The sequence below is a fragment of the Mus caroli genome, chromosome 5 (genome assembly GCF_900094665.2).
Source record: "Mus caroli chromosome 5, CAROLI_EIJ_v1.1, whole genome shotgun sequence".
Taxonomy (NCBI): domain Eukaryota; kingdom Metazoa; phylum Chordata; class Mammalia; order Rodentia; family Muridae; genus Mus; species Mus caroli.
Window position 1 is genome coordinate 33,209,788 of NC_034574.1, and position 17,484 is coordinate 33,227,271.

The window sequence follows — 17,484 nt, forward strand, 5'->3', positions numbered from 1 at the left end:
AACTAAGAACTACCTATATTCCAGAACCAGGTTCCTCGCCACTTTCAATGGCTCGGTGCTAATGATCAATCATCACTAAAGGCCAATGGGACACACGTTTCCACACCACCACTGTTTTGTATTTTTCATAAGCTCATTCTCCATACCTTCTATAAAGCCTGCACCATCAGGACCTGTGCTCTGCCCCTCCCCCTCTCCCCCCTTGTTTTCCATCCCCACTCAGAGGTGGCCTTTGCATCTTTACCTCCCCACCCCAAATCTCGTGTGTGATGTTGGTTGCATGGTGTGGTATGGTTTTTGTGGCATTCCTTGCCCTAATCATCAAGGCACTCTTTCACTGCAAAACTTTCCCCCTCAGACTTCCAGCCTCATCACGACAATCCTGCCAGTGGCATTTCATGCTAGCAACACATAGCTAGGCTAGCCCTTCTCCCTGAGGGTACGTCCCTAGGGGAGGTAGGGAGCTATGGCAGACAGGCTTGCTCAGCACATTCCTATCTTGTCCGGTTGTTGGAAGTCACAATACCAGACACTGGCTCTGCAGGAAGAGGTTGTTTCAAGGCCAGGTTAAGAAGGGCGAGGAAGGAAGTTGCTTAAGCCAATGAGGATTTACTCTGCCTGGTTACAGAGTCAGATCTTCCAGAACATTCATGGGCTTATGTAGTTCCTCTTTACAGATGACAAAAAAATCAAGCTGGAGTCAGGTTGTTGCTGGAGTTCTTAAGGTCAGAGTCTGGTCCTTGGCAACCCTAATTAGTTAGGCTCGACCGCCCATCCTCAATAAGCAACTCAGAGGCAAGGGATGGTTAAAAGCAGATGGAGGAGATGTATCAATGTGACACATTGGGGAAAGGAACACAATGATGTCCTGTGAGATTCAAGCCAATCGTTGAGGTCTTGACATGAGGTTTAGGTTTAAACAGAGGCAAGAGGCGTACATAACTCATCAGTCTTGGTCAACATTGTGGCCCCACCCAACACCGGTCGGCCATTGTTCTGGCTTCAGCCTTTCCTGCAAGTTGGTCCACACTCAGTGAAATCTCCTTCCTTGAAACAAGTCCCTCCTCTGACTGCCACCATGGCTTCAGCCTTTCTTTCTAATCAGTGTTTTATGGCTGTGAAGGGACACCATGACCAAAGCCACTCTTAGGAAAAAAAAAACATTTAGTTGGGGCTGGCTTACAACTTTATAGGTTCAGTCCATTACCATCATGGTGGAAAGCATGGCAGCATGCAGGCAGACAAGGTGCTGGAGAAGGAGTTGAGAGCTTTACATCTTGGTCCATAGGCAGCTGAAGGAGACTGCCACACTAGGAGTAGCTTGAGCATGTAAGAACTCAAAGCTTGTTCCCACAGTGACATACTTCCTCCATCAAGGCCACACCTACTTCATAGTGCCACACCTACTCCAACAAGGCCACTTTCCTAATAATGACACTCCCTATGGGCCAAGCATTCAAACACATGAGTCTAGGGGGGCCATGCCTATTCAATCCTTTTCTTCTGATTGTGCTATTCCTTTCAGTACACTGACTGTCACCCATGGTGACAATGGGTGGGACACCAGTGTCTCTTTTTAGAGTATCTTCACTCCTGCCAGGACAGTTTGCATTATTTGTCAAGTTCATGTTGCTAGAAGAGGGCAGGGCTGGATTGAAACTCATCACAGTGCTCCACTCTAAATCTGCCTTGCCTCTTGTTAGACCCTGGCCTGGGCTGAGGACAAGACCGGACAAAGTCAATGATAACATTAACAACTGCTTTCTGATTGCTGCCTGTCCTGGGAATTGCTAACTAGCTATGCTCACCTCAACCCTATGGCATGATTTTACAGGTAAGGTGGCTAAGCAGTAACACTGGGCTGTGTATCAGTTAAGACCCAAGTTCATAGAACCTGATGGAGGTAGTAGAGCAGGACTTGGGATGGATGCTTAGCTCTCCTTCCCTGGTGAAAGCAATCACCCCTCCTTATTGACCCCATTCCAGCTCTCAGGAGTGATGCTAGACTCACTTACATCCCTTCTGAAAATACACCTTTTATGTCATGGGATGGCCATGAAAGTAATCCAGAGAGGAAAATTTCATCTCACAATACAGTAGAATGTTAAACGATGCTAAAAATACAAGGTAATTTTGGAAAAATACTAGTTTTAGGCAAAGGTCTTTAAAATTATGGAAAATTTTCATAGCTTTTTGTCCCCCCCCCCACTCCTGTGAATTAGAGCTGCGAGTAGGTAACTGTTTCCCAGAGCAAGGAGAAGTGCAGGTTAGGAATGCAGACTCCGGTTCCCACAGAGTGGGCCTATGGGTTGTTTTGTAGATGGTGTGGTGGGTGAGCTCAGAGGAGGGGGTGGCATGGCCCTAAATACATGGCCACAAAACCCCAATGTGCTCTGGAGGTGGTGAAATTACAACCTAATAAAATTCTGGGTTAGGTTTAGAAGTAGCTATTCAATTCCTTTATCAAAAGCAAAAAGGTGCTCTGAGCTGAAATGATTCTGCCACAATAGTTTACATGTTTGGAGAGAAGTAGACAGAAATCATGTTCATACTTAAGAAGTGCCTGTCCACTCTTTACAGTGGGTTCAGTCCGGCCCTCAATGACAACAAAAACCCCTCTCATTTTCTGCTGCTTGTGTGGTGGTGGATCTCAGATGAACTCCCTGCATCCTGGGGACACATGTCACTCTTTGGAGTTTCAAGAACTCATCATAGCATCTGATGTCAATTGCTGCTTTTAGAAGATCTTAGTGTTTCTCTCTGGCTGCTTGTACTCTGGAAGTGTTGGTATTCTCCTCTCTTTTCTTCTTCCTCCCTCCCTCCCCTCCAGTCCTCCCTTCCCTTCCTCTCTCCTGTTTCTCAGTCTAGGATAGCAGGGCAGACAACACTTTTCAGTAGTCATAATGACAATAAGCTTTGCTTTAGGTCCCATGAAGACACCATGCAGATGGAAGTCTGAGATGGAAGTTTGAGAACTCAGCTGCAAAACTCAGGCACTGCTCTTGTTTCAAAGACAAGACAGTGACAGTCATCAGGGACAAGTTAGCATTACTCTCTGCCCCTGACCTCAATGTTCAGGGGCTCAGGCAGAATTCAAGGTCACCTTCTTTGACTCCAGAGTCTACTTAATTAATCCAGAAGGTTTTGCTAACACACTGCCTGGCAAGAAGACCAAGAACAGCAACCACCAGAACAAGCACAGAGTTGTAGGTCCTGCCTTAGCCTGGGGTTTGAGGCAAGAAGATTGTGTGGGACGTGATGGGGATGTGGGGGTGACTGGTAACTCTCCCAGGTGGCTTGGGACTGACCAATGTTTTAAGATTTGGGCTGTCTGGGATAGTTTTGAGCAAACATCCTAGGGTATGTTGGTCACCATAGAAAGGACAGTCATTGCCTGTCAACTTTTTTTCTCCCAAAGGCACACTGAAATCCTAGACCCTGATCCCTGTGAATGTGGCATTACTTAAGGACAATCTTACAGGTGTGATAATGGTACTATGAGGTCTGCTCAGCCAGAAGAGAGCATCTCCATGCAGAAGCTGCCCATGCCCTTCATCTCGTCCTTGCAGGCATTTTCCTCCTCTTCCTGCTTGCCCTAGGCCTTACCACAGGATCCTTGATAAACCACAGCTATCATGTCTCCCTGCTCAAGTCTCACACTCTAGTACAACGTCTGAGTATCTAAAAAGAGGTCTTCCAGAAACACCCATATGTGGTTCTGTATGTTCCCACTACCTTCTGTCCTTTATGGGTTACCAGATGTCTGTGGGTGCTCAGCCTTGGTAACATGCTCAGATCATTTGTACTGTTCTGATTTATGCTAGTAATTCCACCCCCTCCATACTGTGTCAGAATGTGTGACAGGCAGAAGACTCCAGCACCCACCAGGCATCTTAAACTGCTAGATGAATCTCATGGGTCTTCAGGATGGAATCCCGTTGGTCTACTGGAGCAAATGAGGATTCCTCAAGGCCCAGCAGGATCTATCCAAAAATGCACTGAGAATGGTAAGTGACTATGGAGATGGGCACACAGTAACGATTGCTGGGTGCTGAGTTAGAATAGCCAGTGTGTCTCCCACAACACCAATGCGCATGCCCATTCTTGTCATCTGCTGGGTAATGACTTGCCAGGTACTCAGTTACCCAGAATTGCCGTCACATGACTTCTCCTGGGGGTTCCAGGTCTTTTGTGTGCTTATCCAGAGAGGGGAATTTCCAATCACATGTCCAGACCCTGCTCCTAAAAACCACCTCATAATGTATAATGGCCTTCAACAATCCAGGCCTAGGTTATAAGTGTTACTGTTTTTTTGAAAAGAGGAGTAGGGGTCTTGCATATGTGATGAAGTTCTAGCTATGAAAGGGGGATCCTGGACAACCTGGGTGGGCTTTGTATGTCATTGTCCCTTCAAGGATGAGGTAGAGATATACAACACACAAGATGAGAGCCTCAGGACATCAGTCACCTGGGAGGAGGGAAGAAGGGAGCTGAGCTCACATCTTGAGCATCCTGTCTGAGATGACTCCCATCAGTGATAACTCACTGCCCTCAGTACAGTATTGGCATCTTTAAGAAGGGGGAGCCTTCTGAACCTTACTAAAGGCTTCAACACTGTTTTATAGTTCTTGTTTGGGTCTTCCCCCAGAAAGCCCATGTGCTGAAGGTCCGATTCCTATTGCAGCAGCATTCCAAAGGCCTTTGGGGATGTAGTTGGATTCCAGGGGCTCTGGCTTCCTAAGAGAATTTGTCCTCTGGTGGAGTCACCATTTGTGTGAACAATTAGAGGTGATGGACATGGAAGGCGGGGGCCTAGTTAGAAGAAGTGTACCACTAGGGGTGCCCTAGAAATATAGATCTTGTCTCCAGCTCTTCCCTGTCTCTTCTATGCTTCCCAGAAACAAGGATGTGAAGTACTTTACCTCACCCCAAGTCCTCAGCCATGATGCTCTGCTTGCGGCAGTAGAGCAAGCTGATGTGGGACTGGAACAGTGAACTGGGAGCCAAAGGAGACCTCTGCTCCCTCTCAGGCATTCTTCACTGTGACAAAAAGACTGACCAAATTTCAGCATATATTTTGAAGGAAATGCACCCTGTTAAAGCACAGCAACAAGTGTGTGCTGTCACTATACTGAGAAATACATACAGCTGCAGACCTGTGATCTGCCTTCCCACCTGGGACCCTCAGAGCCCATGTCGTTCCATTCCCTAAGATCATCAGACAGCCTGTATCCACTTCTGCCCATGGCCTGGCCCAAGCTGTGACCTGTCAAGTGTAGGGTGATTTCTAAATTTTATTTATTATTATTATTGTTGTTGTTGTTATTATTTTTATTTTGTATGTGTGTGTGCATGTATGCATGTGTGCATGTATGCATGTGGAAAATGGAGGTTGATGTCTGTCATATGTCTTCTTCAGTTGCTCTGCACATTATATTTTGAGACAGTGTCTGTCACTGAGCCTGAAACTTACTGATGTGACTAGAATGACTGTCCAGCAAGCCCCAAAGAGCTCTTCAGCTCTACCTCAGCCCTGGGACTACAGGCATGTGTCTCTGCACCTGGATTTTTATTTTTGAATGCTGGAGATTTGAACTCAGGCCCCTATACTTGTACAGTAAGCACATTGTCCACTGAGCCTCCCCTCCCCCCCCTTGAGTCTAAAGATGACCTTTCAGCTGTATATCACAGATCCTCACAAGAGCCCAAAGAGTAGATGCCGCTATTGTCCCCAACACACAATGTGGTCTGAAGGCTGTGAGGAACCTGCTTAGGGTCACATAGCCTTCGAGCAGCAGAGCTGACAGGCAAGGCCAGATTCTTTGCCTGTAAGTGCTGAGAGTTCAACTACAGTTCTCCTGCTCATTGACTACTCCACACAGAATTTCCCAGGCTGGCATCACCCTGTCCTGCAACATCACACACACACACACACACACACACACACACACACACACGATAAATGGATGGATGGATGGATAGATAGATAGACAGAAAGAAAGAATAAAAATAAGACATGCTTGGTCTTCTTTCTTAATTAGCACCCTAGGGACCCACAGCTTTTTGACATATCTCCTTGGCAGGAGCTCAGGGCATGCAGGCCTGATGTAAGCTTGTTCTTAGCCACAGAGCCTACTGAAATGTCAGGGATGGCTGCAGCCAGTTATCCTTCTAGCCAGAACAATGAGCTCCAGGGATTGTATACAATGCAACCTGAATGCCATTCAGTGCCCCTTATATCATTCTTACCCTTTCACCTTCTGTGGGTGTCACTGCCTGAGATTTAGGGCTGTGCACCACAGTGGGTGAGAATGGGCACATTGGAGCACATAGGTTTAATCCCATCTTTAGCGCTTGTTAGCTGGGCAAACCCTGGGCAATGATTTGACATTTCTGTGCATCCGCTGCCATCTGTAAAAGGAGGCCAGTGGGGACATAGATTTCACAGACCTTTTGTGGAATTACACATGTAGTCACACTACATGGCATACCCAGGAAGAGCCAGCTGTATGGGGGTGGCTATTCAGTTACTTGGTTGTTTGGCATATTTTGCATTTATTTCAATGGCTGCTGTAATGAGTTACATAAGCTGGGTGATGGAAAGAGGAACCTCTCTCATGTCTACAGGCCTCAGTTGGTTCCTATGGAACACGCAGCCCATTCTGACTGATTCATGGGAGGAATAAGAATGTCCACTCTACAATCTGGCTGCTGAGTGAGAGCTCATGTGTAGCCAGTGCCTCATGGGTGGCCATTGCTCCCTCCGTGAGCCAGCTAAGTGGGCTGGGATAATTGCATTGAATGAAACTGAATGTAGAATCCAGCCCCAGATGTATGGGAGATTGTCAGATGAGGGGCTGCACCGTGATGCCAGCAGAGGGATGTGCAGCTGAGAAATGATTTGCAAATCTGAGTGATGTGAAAGAAAGGTCAAGTGGCCCCATAGTCAGCTGGAGCCCTCTCCAGCGAATGCAGAAGCACACACACACATACACACACACACACACCACAGAACTCTGTGGAAGACACTGAGGAGAGACTCCCTCTGTGTATAAATATGTATCTGTACCCATAAGTGGTTTTTATTTTTTTATTTTTTTTGGATAAATTCAAACTCAACTCAAGTTGAAGTGGGCTTTTACAGTAGGATGATCTGCTGGATACCAGAGATCTCCTTCTCTCCTTATCTTACAGGTGAGGATAAAGAACTCAGGCTCAGGTTCTGGCTCGGTCATGCGCTGTTAGGGGTGACCTTTGGAGTCTCCCAGAGGGCTGCTGGAGGCTGTACCTCCTGGCTGAGCATTTGCTGACACACAGCAAGTGCTCACTAGGTGTTTGTTTGTGCTGGTGGATGCTTCTCACTCCCAGTCTGGCACAATGGTATTAGTACTACTGTAGTGCCCACCAGGTCTTCTACTTTGCCCATCTCCCCGCACCCCCAGGTACTGAGAAGACGGGCACCTGTTTCCCAGACCCACACAGTCTATCTGAGAAGACTCCGTTGCAAAGGAGTGGAAAAGAGGAGCAACGGACAACTTCAAGTTAATTGTCTTCTTGTAATGGATACCTTACTGACTCCAGGTCTTGCCTGTTAGCTTTTAACCAAACAGGAAAAGCTTACTAAAGGTGAAGTCAATTGAAAAACCAGCTTGTTATGCCCTGGCTGCAGCTGGCCAGGGACCACAAGGAGAGGAGTGCTGAGTGTGGCACACTGTATTCTTTGGCTCATAGAAGGGCTTTGTAGCACCTGAGATGGGAAGGCATTGCTTAAATGTAGCCAAATATGGTTTGAGAGCTGCACGGTGCACCCATTTTCTAGCTGCTGGGTTGAGGAGGCTGCAATACATGGCAGACCAGCCCAGAGAGAAGCAGGCAGAGTCGGGCCCTGTGGAGCCTGGGATAACCACCTGTTCTCTGGCCTCAGTGGACCTGTCTGTCAGAGGATCAGGAGTAAGTCCAGCTGAGGGCTGTGAGGGAAGACATGGACAGGGAAGCCATGTCTGGAGGCTGTGGCACAGAGGGACTGGCTGGCAGCTATGGAAGAAGTAGCTGTCTCATAGATCTCCAGCTGTGCTGAGTCTATGCATGGTGAGCTGGGGACTGGGCTTTCTTGCTCTACTGGCTTGGACTAGGAGGATGGCTGGGACATGCTGGGCTGCCCCTAGCAAATTAAGAGGCACCGACCAGTTTTTAGAACAGTGGTTCAGGGAGGAACTGCCCTTTGGGAAGAGGTGGCAGACTATCTCTTGGAGGTATGTGATGGATGTAGTCTAACCTTCTGGAGGTGAACTCCCCTGTGTCATGGGCACCAGGGAGCACTGGGCGGTGTTAGAGCAGGTACGTTTCACCTTCTGAATGCTGCTGGGCCCTGTCTCTGTGCAGAACCCTTGCAAAGTCCTTGTCTTTCATGTTCTAACCTATACATAACTTCCTGGGCTCGCTTTCCACTCAGTCAGCTATCTGCCCATCCCTGCTGCTGCCATATTGGTCCTGATATTGTCCTGCCACCCCCACCCAGGCCAAGCATGACCCAGCTTCAGGGCTTCTGCACTGCTTTTATACTAGCCTGGACTTTGCACTTCCCAGACTCCCTTGCTCCTTACTGTTCTCATGTCTCTATTCCATCTTTCAGGACCACCACACCTCCAACCACCCATAGGCCTCAGAACCACAGGCTGGGGCCCACTCATTTTTGTTACCCCAAATACTCCAAACCCTATGTTGAATTACTAAGTGGGCCAGTGCATTTGTATCTGGTTCTGGCGTATGTAGGCATTTCCCAACCAGTTGCTGTTTTCTTTGGGAGACTTGGAGTGTGTGTAAGACACATATGATGAAAATTCTATGGTATTTGTCTGACCCAGTGGTGAGCACATTGCAAGTAAGTCATAGGCTCAAAACACTCTAGGATTCCTGCATCCACTCACCAGTAAGTGACCCATTCTTCAGGAGACGTGGCTAGCTCCCGGACAGGAGGGAGGAGGGAGAGGAGGGGAAAGGGAAGTGGAGGGAGGTACAAAAGGAAGGAGGGATACAGAGGAAGGAGAGAGACGAGGAAGGTGGGTTAGGGAGGGAAGAGGGACAGAAGGATGAAAAGCACGAAAGGGAGGAGGGACAGGAAGGAGAAGAGAATCTTAGTACATACTCATCTTTCCGTGGGACGATAGCATGAATTGAGGGGGGGGGGAGAGGGAGAGAGAGAGAGAGAGATATCAGAGTGTAGCCAGACAAATTTCATCACATCTCAGAGTGCCCAGGCAACGTGATGGCTGCAGGCTCCCTTGACAGGCATACCTGGATGAAAGGGAAAAGGAGCCCTACAACGAAGTTTGAGAGCCAGTTGACTGTGCCTGCGATAATGAAGGCTGCCGGTCGCTCTGACTGTTGGAAGAACTCTCCGGTCAGGATGAACGGGATCCCACCTGTGAGGGGAGAATTGGGACAGGAATGAACCCCTGAGAAGACCTCACCCCCAACACGGCATCCATAGTCAGGCCTTGTACTGCCATAAAGTAAGGATGCTGTCTAGGTAGCAGCAGCTGTACCTGCATGAGGGAGGGTTGGTGCTCTTAGCAGTGCTCGGCCCTGGGCTCCCAAACATTTCCCTGACCTCATCGAGGAATAGAATCCAGGCTGAGATCTAGCACAGACATAGTACCATATGGCCCTGCATGATGCTCAAAGCAACACACACTGATGAACTACAGATGCAGCTTCATTTAGAGTTGAGTCATGTTCTTATAAACCTATTTTGGGTTAAAATGCAATTCATGGACACCAACTTCCTGCTTGTTGCCCAGCCTTGCAGCATTTGCTTGAGACTCCGCCTACAAATCAGGACACTTGTGGTTTGGAGATGAAGTGTCACCGAAAAGGTTCACAGTTGAAGATTGGTCCTCTAGCTGGTGGGTGTAATCTTGAGATGTGATAGCTCATGAGGACTCCAACTTAATCAACAGATTAATCATTTGATGGTGGTAGTTAGAGGAGGGGAAGGCATGCCCTGAAAGGGGGCAGGCTCGGCTCTTCTCTTCTCTTCTCTTCTCTTCTCTTCTCTTCTCTTCTCTTCTCTTCTCTTCCTCCTTCCTGTCTGTTATAGAATAAGCATCTCTGCCCTATCCTCTCTCCATGGTTTTCTGCCTTCACTGAAGACATGCCCTGGAGAGGTAGGCATTATTTCTGGCCATTTCCTCTCTCTTTCTGGTTCCTGTCTGTAACAGAGTGAGCAGCTCTGTCCATCAGTCCTTTGTGGTACTATACCTCACACCAGATCCAGAAAACCTGCTGTGACCTATAGATCCAACCCCTTGGAGACTGTAAGCCAGAATGACCTTTTAAATACATCCTTCCAGTTGTTCATCAGGATGGTGGAAAATATAACACAGTCCATTGTGGGGCAGTGGGCTGCACACAGACAGCCTGGTCTCCAGTTGAGCAAAGATCTGGAACCCCAGGGACCCCCGTTGGGTGGTGATTTCCACCTACATGGGACTGAAGGTATTTGATCATGTCTTCTGGACCCCTGGCTCCTGTTGAAGTTACCACTCCCACAGCCCCCACAGGAGAGGTGTGTGGCTATCAGTCACGTAGGAGCAGCACCAAGCCTTCCCACATGCAAATAAGGTTTCCCCCAAGCTCTCAGTCCAAGCCAATGAGAGGTACCTGCTGTCGAACCCTGAATCACCCCCAAAACTGTATATAAATCCTATCCAGGGACCATTTGAGAGAGCTGCCACAGGGGCATACCTGTAGGCTGGGGCAGCCAGGCTGGTGGCCCACACAAGTCATTCTTGAAGGCCTATTGCATTGTAGGGTCAGTTGGAGGGAGAGTAGGGAGTTGACAGGGACATCAGTGGGAAACCAGCAGTTGAGAACTCTGGTGTATGTGTTGGGTGGAGGTGGGAAGTATTGATAAGTGCTTCACGGCTCCCTGGGTCATCACAGAGGAGGCAGAGCAATCCCAACTTGAATCAGTCATTCAGAGAAATGGCATTCCCCTCCCCGCTGCCAATTAGCATGTGTTCATTCTCAGAGAATTCTCTGTTCATCACTCCAAAATGATGCTGAGGCTGAAACAGCGGCCTCCAGAACCTCCTGTCCGAGACAGGAGCTGCTGAAGTCTCAAGAGAAATGAGCCATGGCAGTTCAAACTGGCCCCATTCAGTCTAGTTAAAGGTAAGGTCTACCACATTAGAATGGCAGACAGGCAGCTAAGAAACACAAAGTCTATCAGAGCAAGTCACCCAGTCATGGCTAGGGTAGAGTTCATCTTTCAGTAAACATGGAAGACGTGGGATCTCCTGGAATACTTTACTTCTCAGGTGAGTCTTGCAATGGGGTAGGGGTGGTGTAGGGGACTCAACCTGGAATGTACTGCAACTGAAAGTCAACCTTGGAAGAGGGCCAACTGAGACCATCACATCCTACACCTAGGGCTTGGTCTTCGAGGCTGCAGAATGGATGTGTTTGGTTATTCACTCAGTGAACACAAATGACAGAGCTCCCACTAGAGCAGCTTCTTGAGCTGAATGTCCACAGCCTAGCTCTGAAGAAGCAACACCTTTGGCCCAGGAAGATCCTGCTTGGACCCAGGAGGCTGAGACAGGTCTGGCATTAGCTGTATCTGTTACACCCCGCCCCCCACCTCAGGGTGTCTGTGGCACCTCCACTTGCCTGGGGCTCCCTGCTGAAGCCTTGGCTGTTTTCCCACAAGGCAGAGGGATAGGATATCTTGCCCCAGAAGGTTAGCCTAAGTCTTGCCGGTGGGATGGGTTTTTCCCTGTAGCTTCCCAGAACTCCTTTGTGGGTGCCCTATTGCTCCTCGGGGTACCTTCTATTCTGGCCTGATGCCCACTGCTGCTATCTCCTGGAGTCTCCCAAGGAAACTTGTTTCAAGACCTTTCTGTGGAAGCCCGTCCTGGCTTTTTCCAGGTCCTGTTTTGCCCAAGACTGAAGCCCGCGTGGACTTGCCCTGTCCTGAGTTCCTGTTGACACGCGTTTCCCCTGCTGCTGTAACACCCAGGGTGATCTACTGTCCCAGCTTTACAGCAGAGCATCAGAGACTCCCCAGAGTCAGCCAAGAGGCCCCATCACCCTGGTGAGATCTCAGTTTTAATCAACTCCTAAATGCTTAGAGAGGAAAGCAACCCAGCTGTGAGTAATCCTAAAATGCTAAATTAGTCTACTTAAGGGAGAGCAGCAGGCAGAGCAAGGAGGGGTGGGCCAGGTGGACAGGCATTCATTTGGTGAGGGGCTCATCAGGGACCTGGGTAGGGCAGAGGCTCAATAGGTTAGTGGAGCTGAGACTCAGCTGGCTGGAGAATTGCCTATCCTCATTCCGTAGCATGCTGTCGTTGATCAAAGAATTGCCTATCCTCATTCCGTAGCATGCTGTCGTTGACCAAAGTCATGTTGTCTGCATGACTGGCTGTCATAGGATGCAGATCTCTGCCTAACTTCGCTACGGGCAGGATGTGTGTGAAGATTCCCAGAGGCTACCTGATGATAAGGGGACACACTTCTCTGCTTGTTCTCATCCAAGCCCTTGAGGGTGGCATTGTTATGGTCCTCTAATGGCAGAGACACTAAGTCATCTGCCTTCCACTCAGATATTTGGGGAGGTAAGGGGGTGGGGCAATTATTAACAACTGTGTTCAGAGGCAGGTGTGTTGGGAATCTGTCCCAAATGAGTCACCGATGAGGGGAGAGAGACATCATCCTGGGTCCCACAGGTAGCAAGGCAGGGCAGAGAGGGGGCTGGGACCCAAGTGCCCTGGACTTTCCCTGCGTTCTTCTCAGTCAAGGCAAGCCTCTTACCCAAACGATAGCTACGATGTATTGTCCTCTGCAGCATGCTGATGGTATTCATTTCTCTGACCCTAAGACTCTTTTTAGGCAGGCCATATTATCTCTGTTTACAAGAGAAGGGGGAGCCTCCAGAGGTGGTTCTAAAGAATCCATGGCTGAGCCAGCACTGGAAACATGCTTGTTCTCACTGCCAGCCTGAGGCCGGGTGAGGGTGATCAGAAGGAAACCCAATGCTGCACAGAGGGGTGGGAGGGCAGATGGAGGCATAAGCCTATAGGAGACAGCCTCAGGCTCTGCCTTTCTCCGCCATCTCCTCTAACCTCTTCTATAGACTGCTGATTTTCCCGTTCCAGGTGCCACTCCCTCCCCCAAGCTTAAGTAGCCTGCACTGTGGGTGTCAGGCTGGAGTAGGGTTAGAGAAGCCAGAGAGTGTGCTCTGCAGCTGGGCAGCGCTGACATCCTGGGTTAGCTGTGACAAGCATTTGCCCTTTCCAAGGTCAACTTTCCAGACCTAGAGGCTGAGCCCTGTGGGTGGGCGGTTGAAAGCGTCCCCTGAGCTCCGAGCTGACAGCTGCAGGGCTGGACCTGTTCCAGGCCAGTCTAAGGAAGATGTTTTTCTTGCCTGTTTGTTTTTGCAGTCCTGGGGATGGAACTCAGGGACTTAGGCAAGCACGTGACTTCTAAGCCACGACACCCCTCCCCTCCAGAGCTCTTCCTGGTTTTGAAAGGCAATGCTCGGCTCCTCAGGGAAGACCCCTCCAGTGGCGCCTGCTCTCACGAGCCTCTAGTTCTCTCCTTCTCAGGGATCCCCTTCCTCTTTATCCTGTACACCAGGGACTTCCGAAACAGTTTCCTCCCTCCAACCTCTTAGTCCCTTGCTCCTTCCTGGTTGGTAGCTCCACCTCTGGCATACTGCGTGATGCCCTGCCCACTCTCCAGCTCCACCCATCTAGCAAGTTATCTCTGGGGAGGCCCCTTGGCCTGGGAGCTTGCCATTTAGGTATCTGCAGGGTTCAGTCCTAGGCTGACTGCAGACCTTCCTACGAACTCCTCCTGCTCAACGGGAGCTTCTGGACATGCTCAGTTGGGGTGCGCAAGAGCTTATTTAGGGTGCTCGTCTCCGTTCTTCCAGCTCTCTCCGTCATTCTTCATTTCATTATCTGCCGCTCTCATCCCTGATTTCTTAAAATTTAGTCTTACATCCATGCTACTTAGCTACTGTCTAATTCTCCGCCTTGAAGGGCAAGCTCCAGAGGGCTGGTCCAGATGACTCAGCCTTATGTGTAGATGCTACAAATACCCATGCTCATGAGAATGGGGAAACCTCTCTAAACTTCCCTAGCCTTTGTTTCCTTGATTAGAGCAGAGCCAATTTAAGAATTGAGAAGGGAGGACAAGGTAGTGACTTGGAGACTAGCAAACACAGTGCAGCCAGATGCAGCCATCAATGTGGTCACAATGTAGACTGCCAACACTTGCTCCAAGGCAGGTGGGAGATGGCCTTCCTGAGCTGGTTCATGACACGCATGCCCTTGTTTCATACATCTTTCTCACTTAGTCCTCACTGTTCCTACAACCCATTTCACCTGTGGGTAAACTGATGAAAGAGGGTAAGATCAGGTTGCGGCCACACGGGGATGCTGAAGAGGGCAGGGTACGAATCGGGAGTTCTAAGTTCTTTCATGCTTCATGTGGCCTCTCTGGGAAAGTTGCCTTTGGTCTTTAAGGGTCAGGGTCTGATGCCTAAAATGAACGCTTGGAATCTCAGAACTTGGGAGGCAGAAAAAGGAGAGTCAAGAATCTAAAGTTATCCTTGGATATCGTAATTAACTCAAGGCTAGCCTGGGCTACATAAGACCTTGTCTCATAATACACACACACACACACACACACACACACGTCTGTATATGTGTGTGTAGGGGGGTAAACAGTCTCCTGATCCTGGCCACTTTGCTCCCAGGGGGATAGCATCCCTGCTACGTCTGAGAGGCCAGAACCTAGCCTTCCCTCAGGGGAACAGGAAGACAATGGTCAGAATATGAACGCAGTGGGTTGCTTCTACCTTTTTTTAGCAGCTGATTTTTGACACATTAGAGAAATGAATCATTATCCTGTAATTGCTTCTCAGCTGGAAAGGTGCAAATTAAAACGAGGCCAATGTTGATGCCTCTGGCCTACAAGAGTCTGCTCATTAAAGCTGTGAAAGAAGCTGTGGCATGGAGGGGAGGCTTTCTCAGCTTTCTCATGACCCGTTTCTACCACCTACTCAGCTTGTGGGGTTCTAACAGAAGCTGAGGCGCACGAAGGGCAATGCCTCACTTCCCATCTCCACTTACTCTTGAGTTTCTTTGAGTGAAAGGATTTAGATAGTACAGGTAAAGACATAACAGAATGTAATAGCTGCTAAGTGACGGTGCTGCTGCTGCTGCTAATGATGGGGGTGCTGATGGAAAGAAACTGTGGTGTTGATGGTGACGACAGTAGTAGGAAGGGTAACTGTGATGGTAGTGGTGACATTAGGGAGTGGGTTACTGTGCCTCTCCCCATTCATACACTGATGGTATGAATGTGATGGCATTAAGAAGGGATAAGAATCTGGGAGGTGATTGCACCATGAAGCCCTCATGAATAAGATTAATAAAGGTCTTAAAACAAAGACCCTGGAGAGTGTGCCTTCTACAATGTGATTACAGAGCAAGAAGATGCTATCTATGACCACACAGCTGATCTTCATCACACCCTGAGTCTGCCAGTACCTTGATTTTGAATCTCCAATCTCCTGAACTGGTGCGAGATGTTTGTTGCTTTGGTTGACCAATATGTGGTGTTTGGTTAAAGGTGTCAAAGAAGACAAGTGGTGGTGATGCTGTTGCCACGGCAGTGAGGATAGTAGTGACGGTAGCTATAGTGATTGCGGTAACGGTGGTGGTGATGGTGGTGGTGGTGGTGCTTGCTAGTGATCATTTCCACCATTATGACATTGGTAGAAATGTTATGTTGAAGATGGTGACCATGGTGACAGTGCTGGTAGTCTTTATGGTGATGGTAGTGATCATGGTGATAATCGTCTAAAGCTTTAGTGCTCCTCTGAGACATTAGTTCTCCCACTGAGTGCTGAGAAGAGTGTTTTTCAGCCACTTCAGACTAGACATTGATATACCCAGAACTACTCAGAATGATGGTTTAGAATCTGTTGTGCTTCCATGGGAATTGTTTATGGGAATAATTCCGGTAGAACTTTGATGAGGACTGCAGTGAATCTGTAGATTGGCCTTCAAGAAATGACCTTTCAGACAATATTAGTTCTGCTGATATTTGAGTGTCAGAGGTCTTTCCATCTTCCAGTACCTCCTTCAGTTTCTCGCAGCAGAGCTCATCATTTTCATTGTAGAGGTCTTTCAAGTCTTTAGCCAGATTCATTCCTTCTTGCTAATAAGATTGTGTTTCTGATTCTTGTCACTGCTTGTTCATAATTGGTATATAGAAAAGCCACTGATTTTTGTATTGGCTTTATCTCCTGTTCCTTTTTTGAAAACGTGCTCATCAGAATCAAGAGTGTTCTGGTAGAATGTTTTACTCAAAATACCATTTTCCATCCTTTCACTTTGCATCTGTCTGTGTTCTTGCCAATGACAGTTCTTACAGATAGAAATTAGTTGAAACTTGCTTTTTAACTCACTTTATGCCTTTTGTCTATGCCTTTTAGACCCTTTACATTTAAAGTTATTACTAGTAAACACAAGCTAATTTCTCCCTTACTCATCTTAGAAATGTTCTAGTTTACTGAGTCAATAAGCGTTAGTTATTTTCTATTTCTCATTTGTTTATTCATAGTAAAATTTGTTCTTTCCCTAGCTTGTATGATGTGTATCACTTCCTTCCTCTTATGTATGTAATATGGTTTTGAGAACCTACTGGAGTGCTGGCTTGGTAATCTAAATTACTTAAATTCATGCATATCAAGGAAGGTCTTCATTTGTCCCTTGAATTTAAATGTTAATTTTGCTGGGTATAATAATCTTGATTGGTAGTATACTTCTCGTGACTTGAAACATATTTGTCTGTATTCTTCTAGCCAATGGGGTCTGTGCTCACAGTCTGCTCTCATCCTAACAGGTTTGTCTCTGTAAGTAACTCACCATTTCTCTCTGGCAGTTCCCTATATTCTTTGTTCTGTATTCTTGAATTTTAGCTTTCATGTGACACAGAAAGGTTCTTTTCTGGTGATGTCTCTTTGGGGTTCTAAATGCCTCCTGTACCTGTATATCAATTTCTTTCCTTAAGTACGGGAAATGTCCTGCTATAAAGTCTTGATTTTCATTATATCTTTCATCTATATTTTGGTTGCTTATCCTATATGGAAGATTCACAGGTTTGCTGTCTTAATTGGGTCCCCAAATTCCTTAATGCTATAGTTGTTATTGTTTTTGCTATCTCAGTGTAACAATTCCTCACATTTTCTTCAGCTCCTCAACCTTTCCCTCTGCCCTGTCTAATCTCCAGGGGATATTTCCCACTTTTTCTATAATTTACAGAGTGTTTCATTTCCAATATTTCTTCTTTGTTGTTAGAATAGGCCAGGGGTCTTTATGTAAGGAACTTATTTGGATATTTGGGGCACAGAGAAGATGGCTATGAGAAGTCAGAGGCAAAGATCACAGAGATGAAAGAGACATA

The 17,484-nt window shown here is 47.7% G+C and overlaps 1 protein-coding gene across 7 annotated transcripts in view; it reads right to left on the minus strand.

Moving 5' to 3' along the window:
* Positions 1–17,484, minus strand: part of Slc2a9 (solute carrier family 2 member 9) — a 128,173-nt gene that overhangs the window by 4,066 nt on the left and 106,623 nt on the right. For all 7 annotated transcript variants that reach the window (XM_021162163.2, XM_029478108.1, XM_021162164.1 and 4 more), the window contains one exon: positions 9,295–9,422. In XM_021162163.2, coding sequence (XP_021017822.1) covers positions 9,295–9,422 — 128 coding nt within the window. The remainder of the gene's footprint in view (positions 1–9,294; positions 9,423–17,484) is intronic.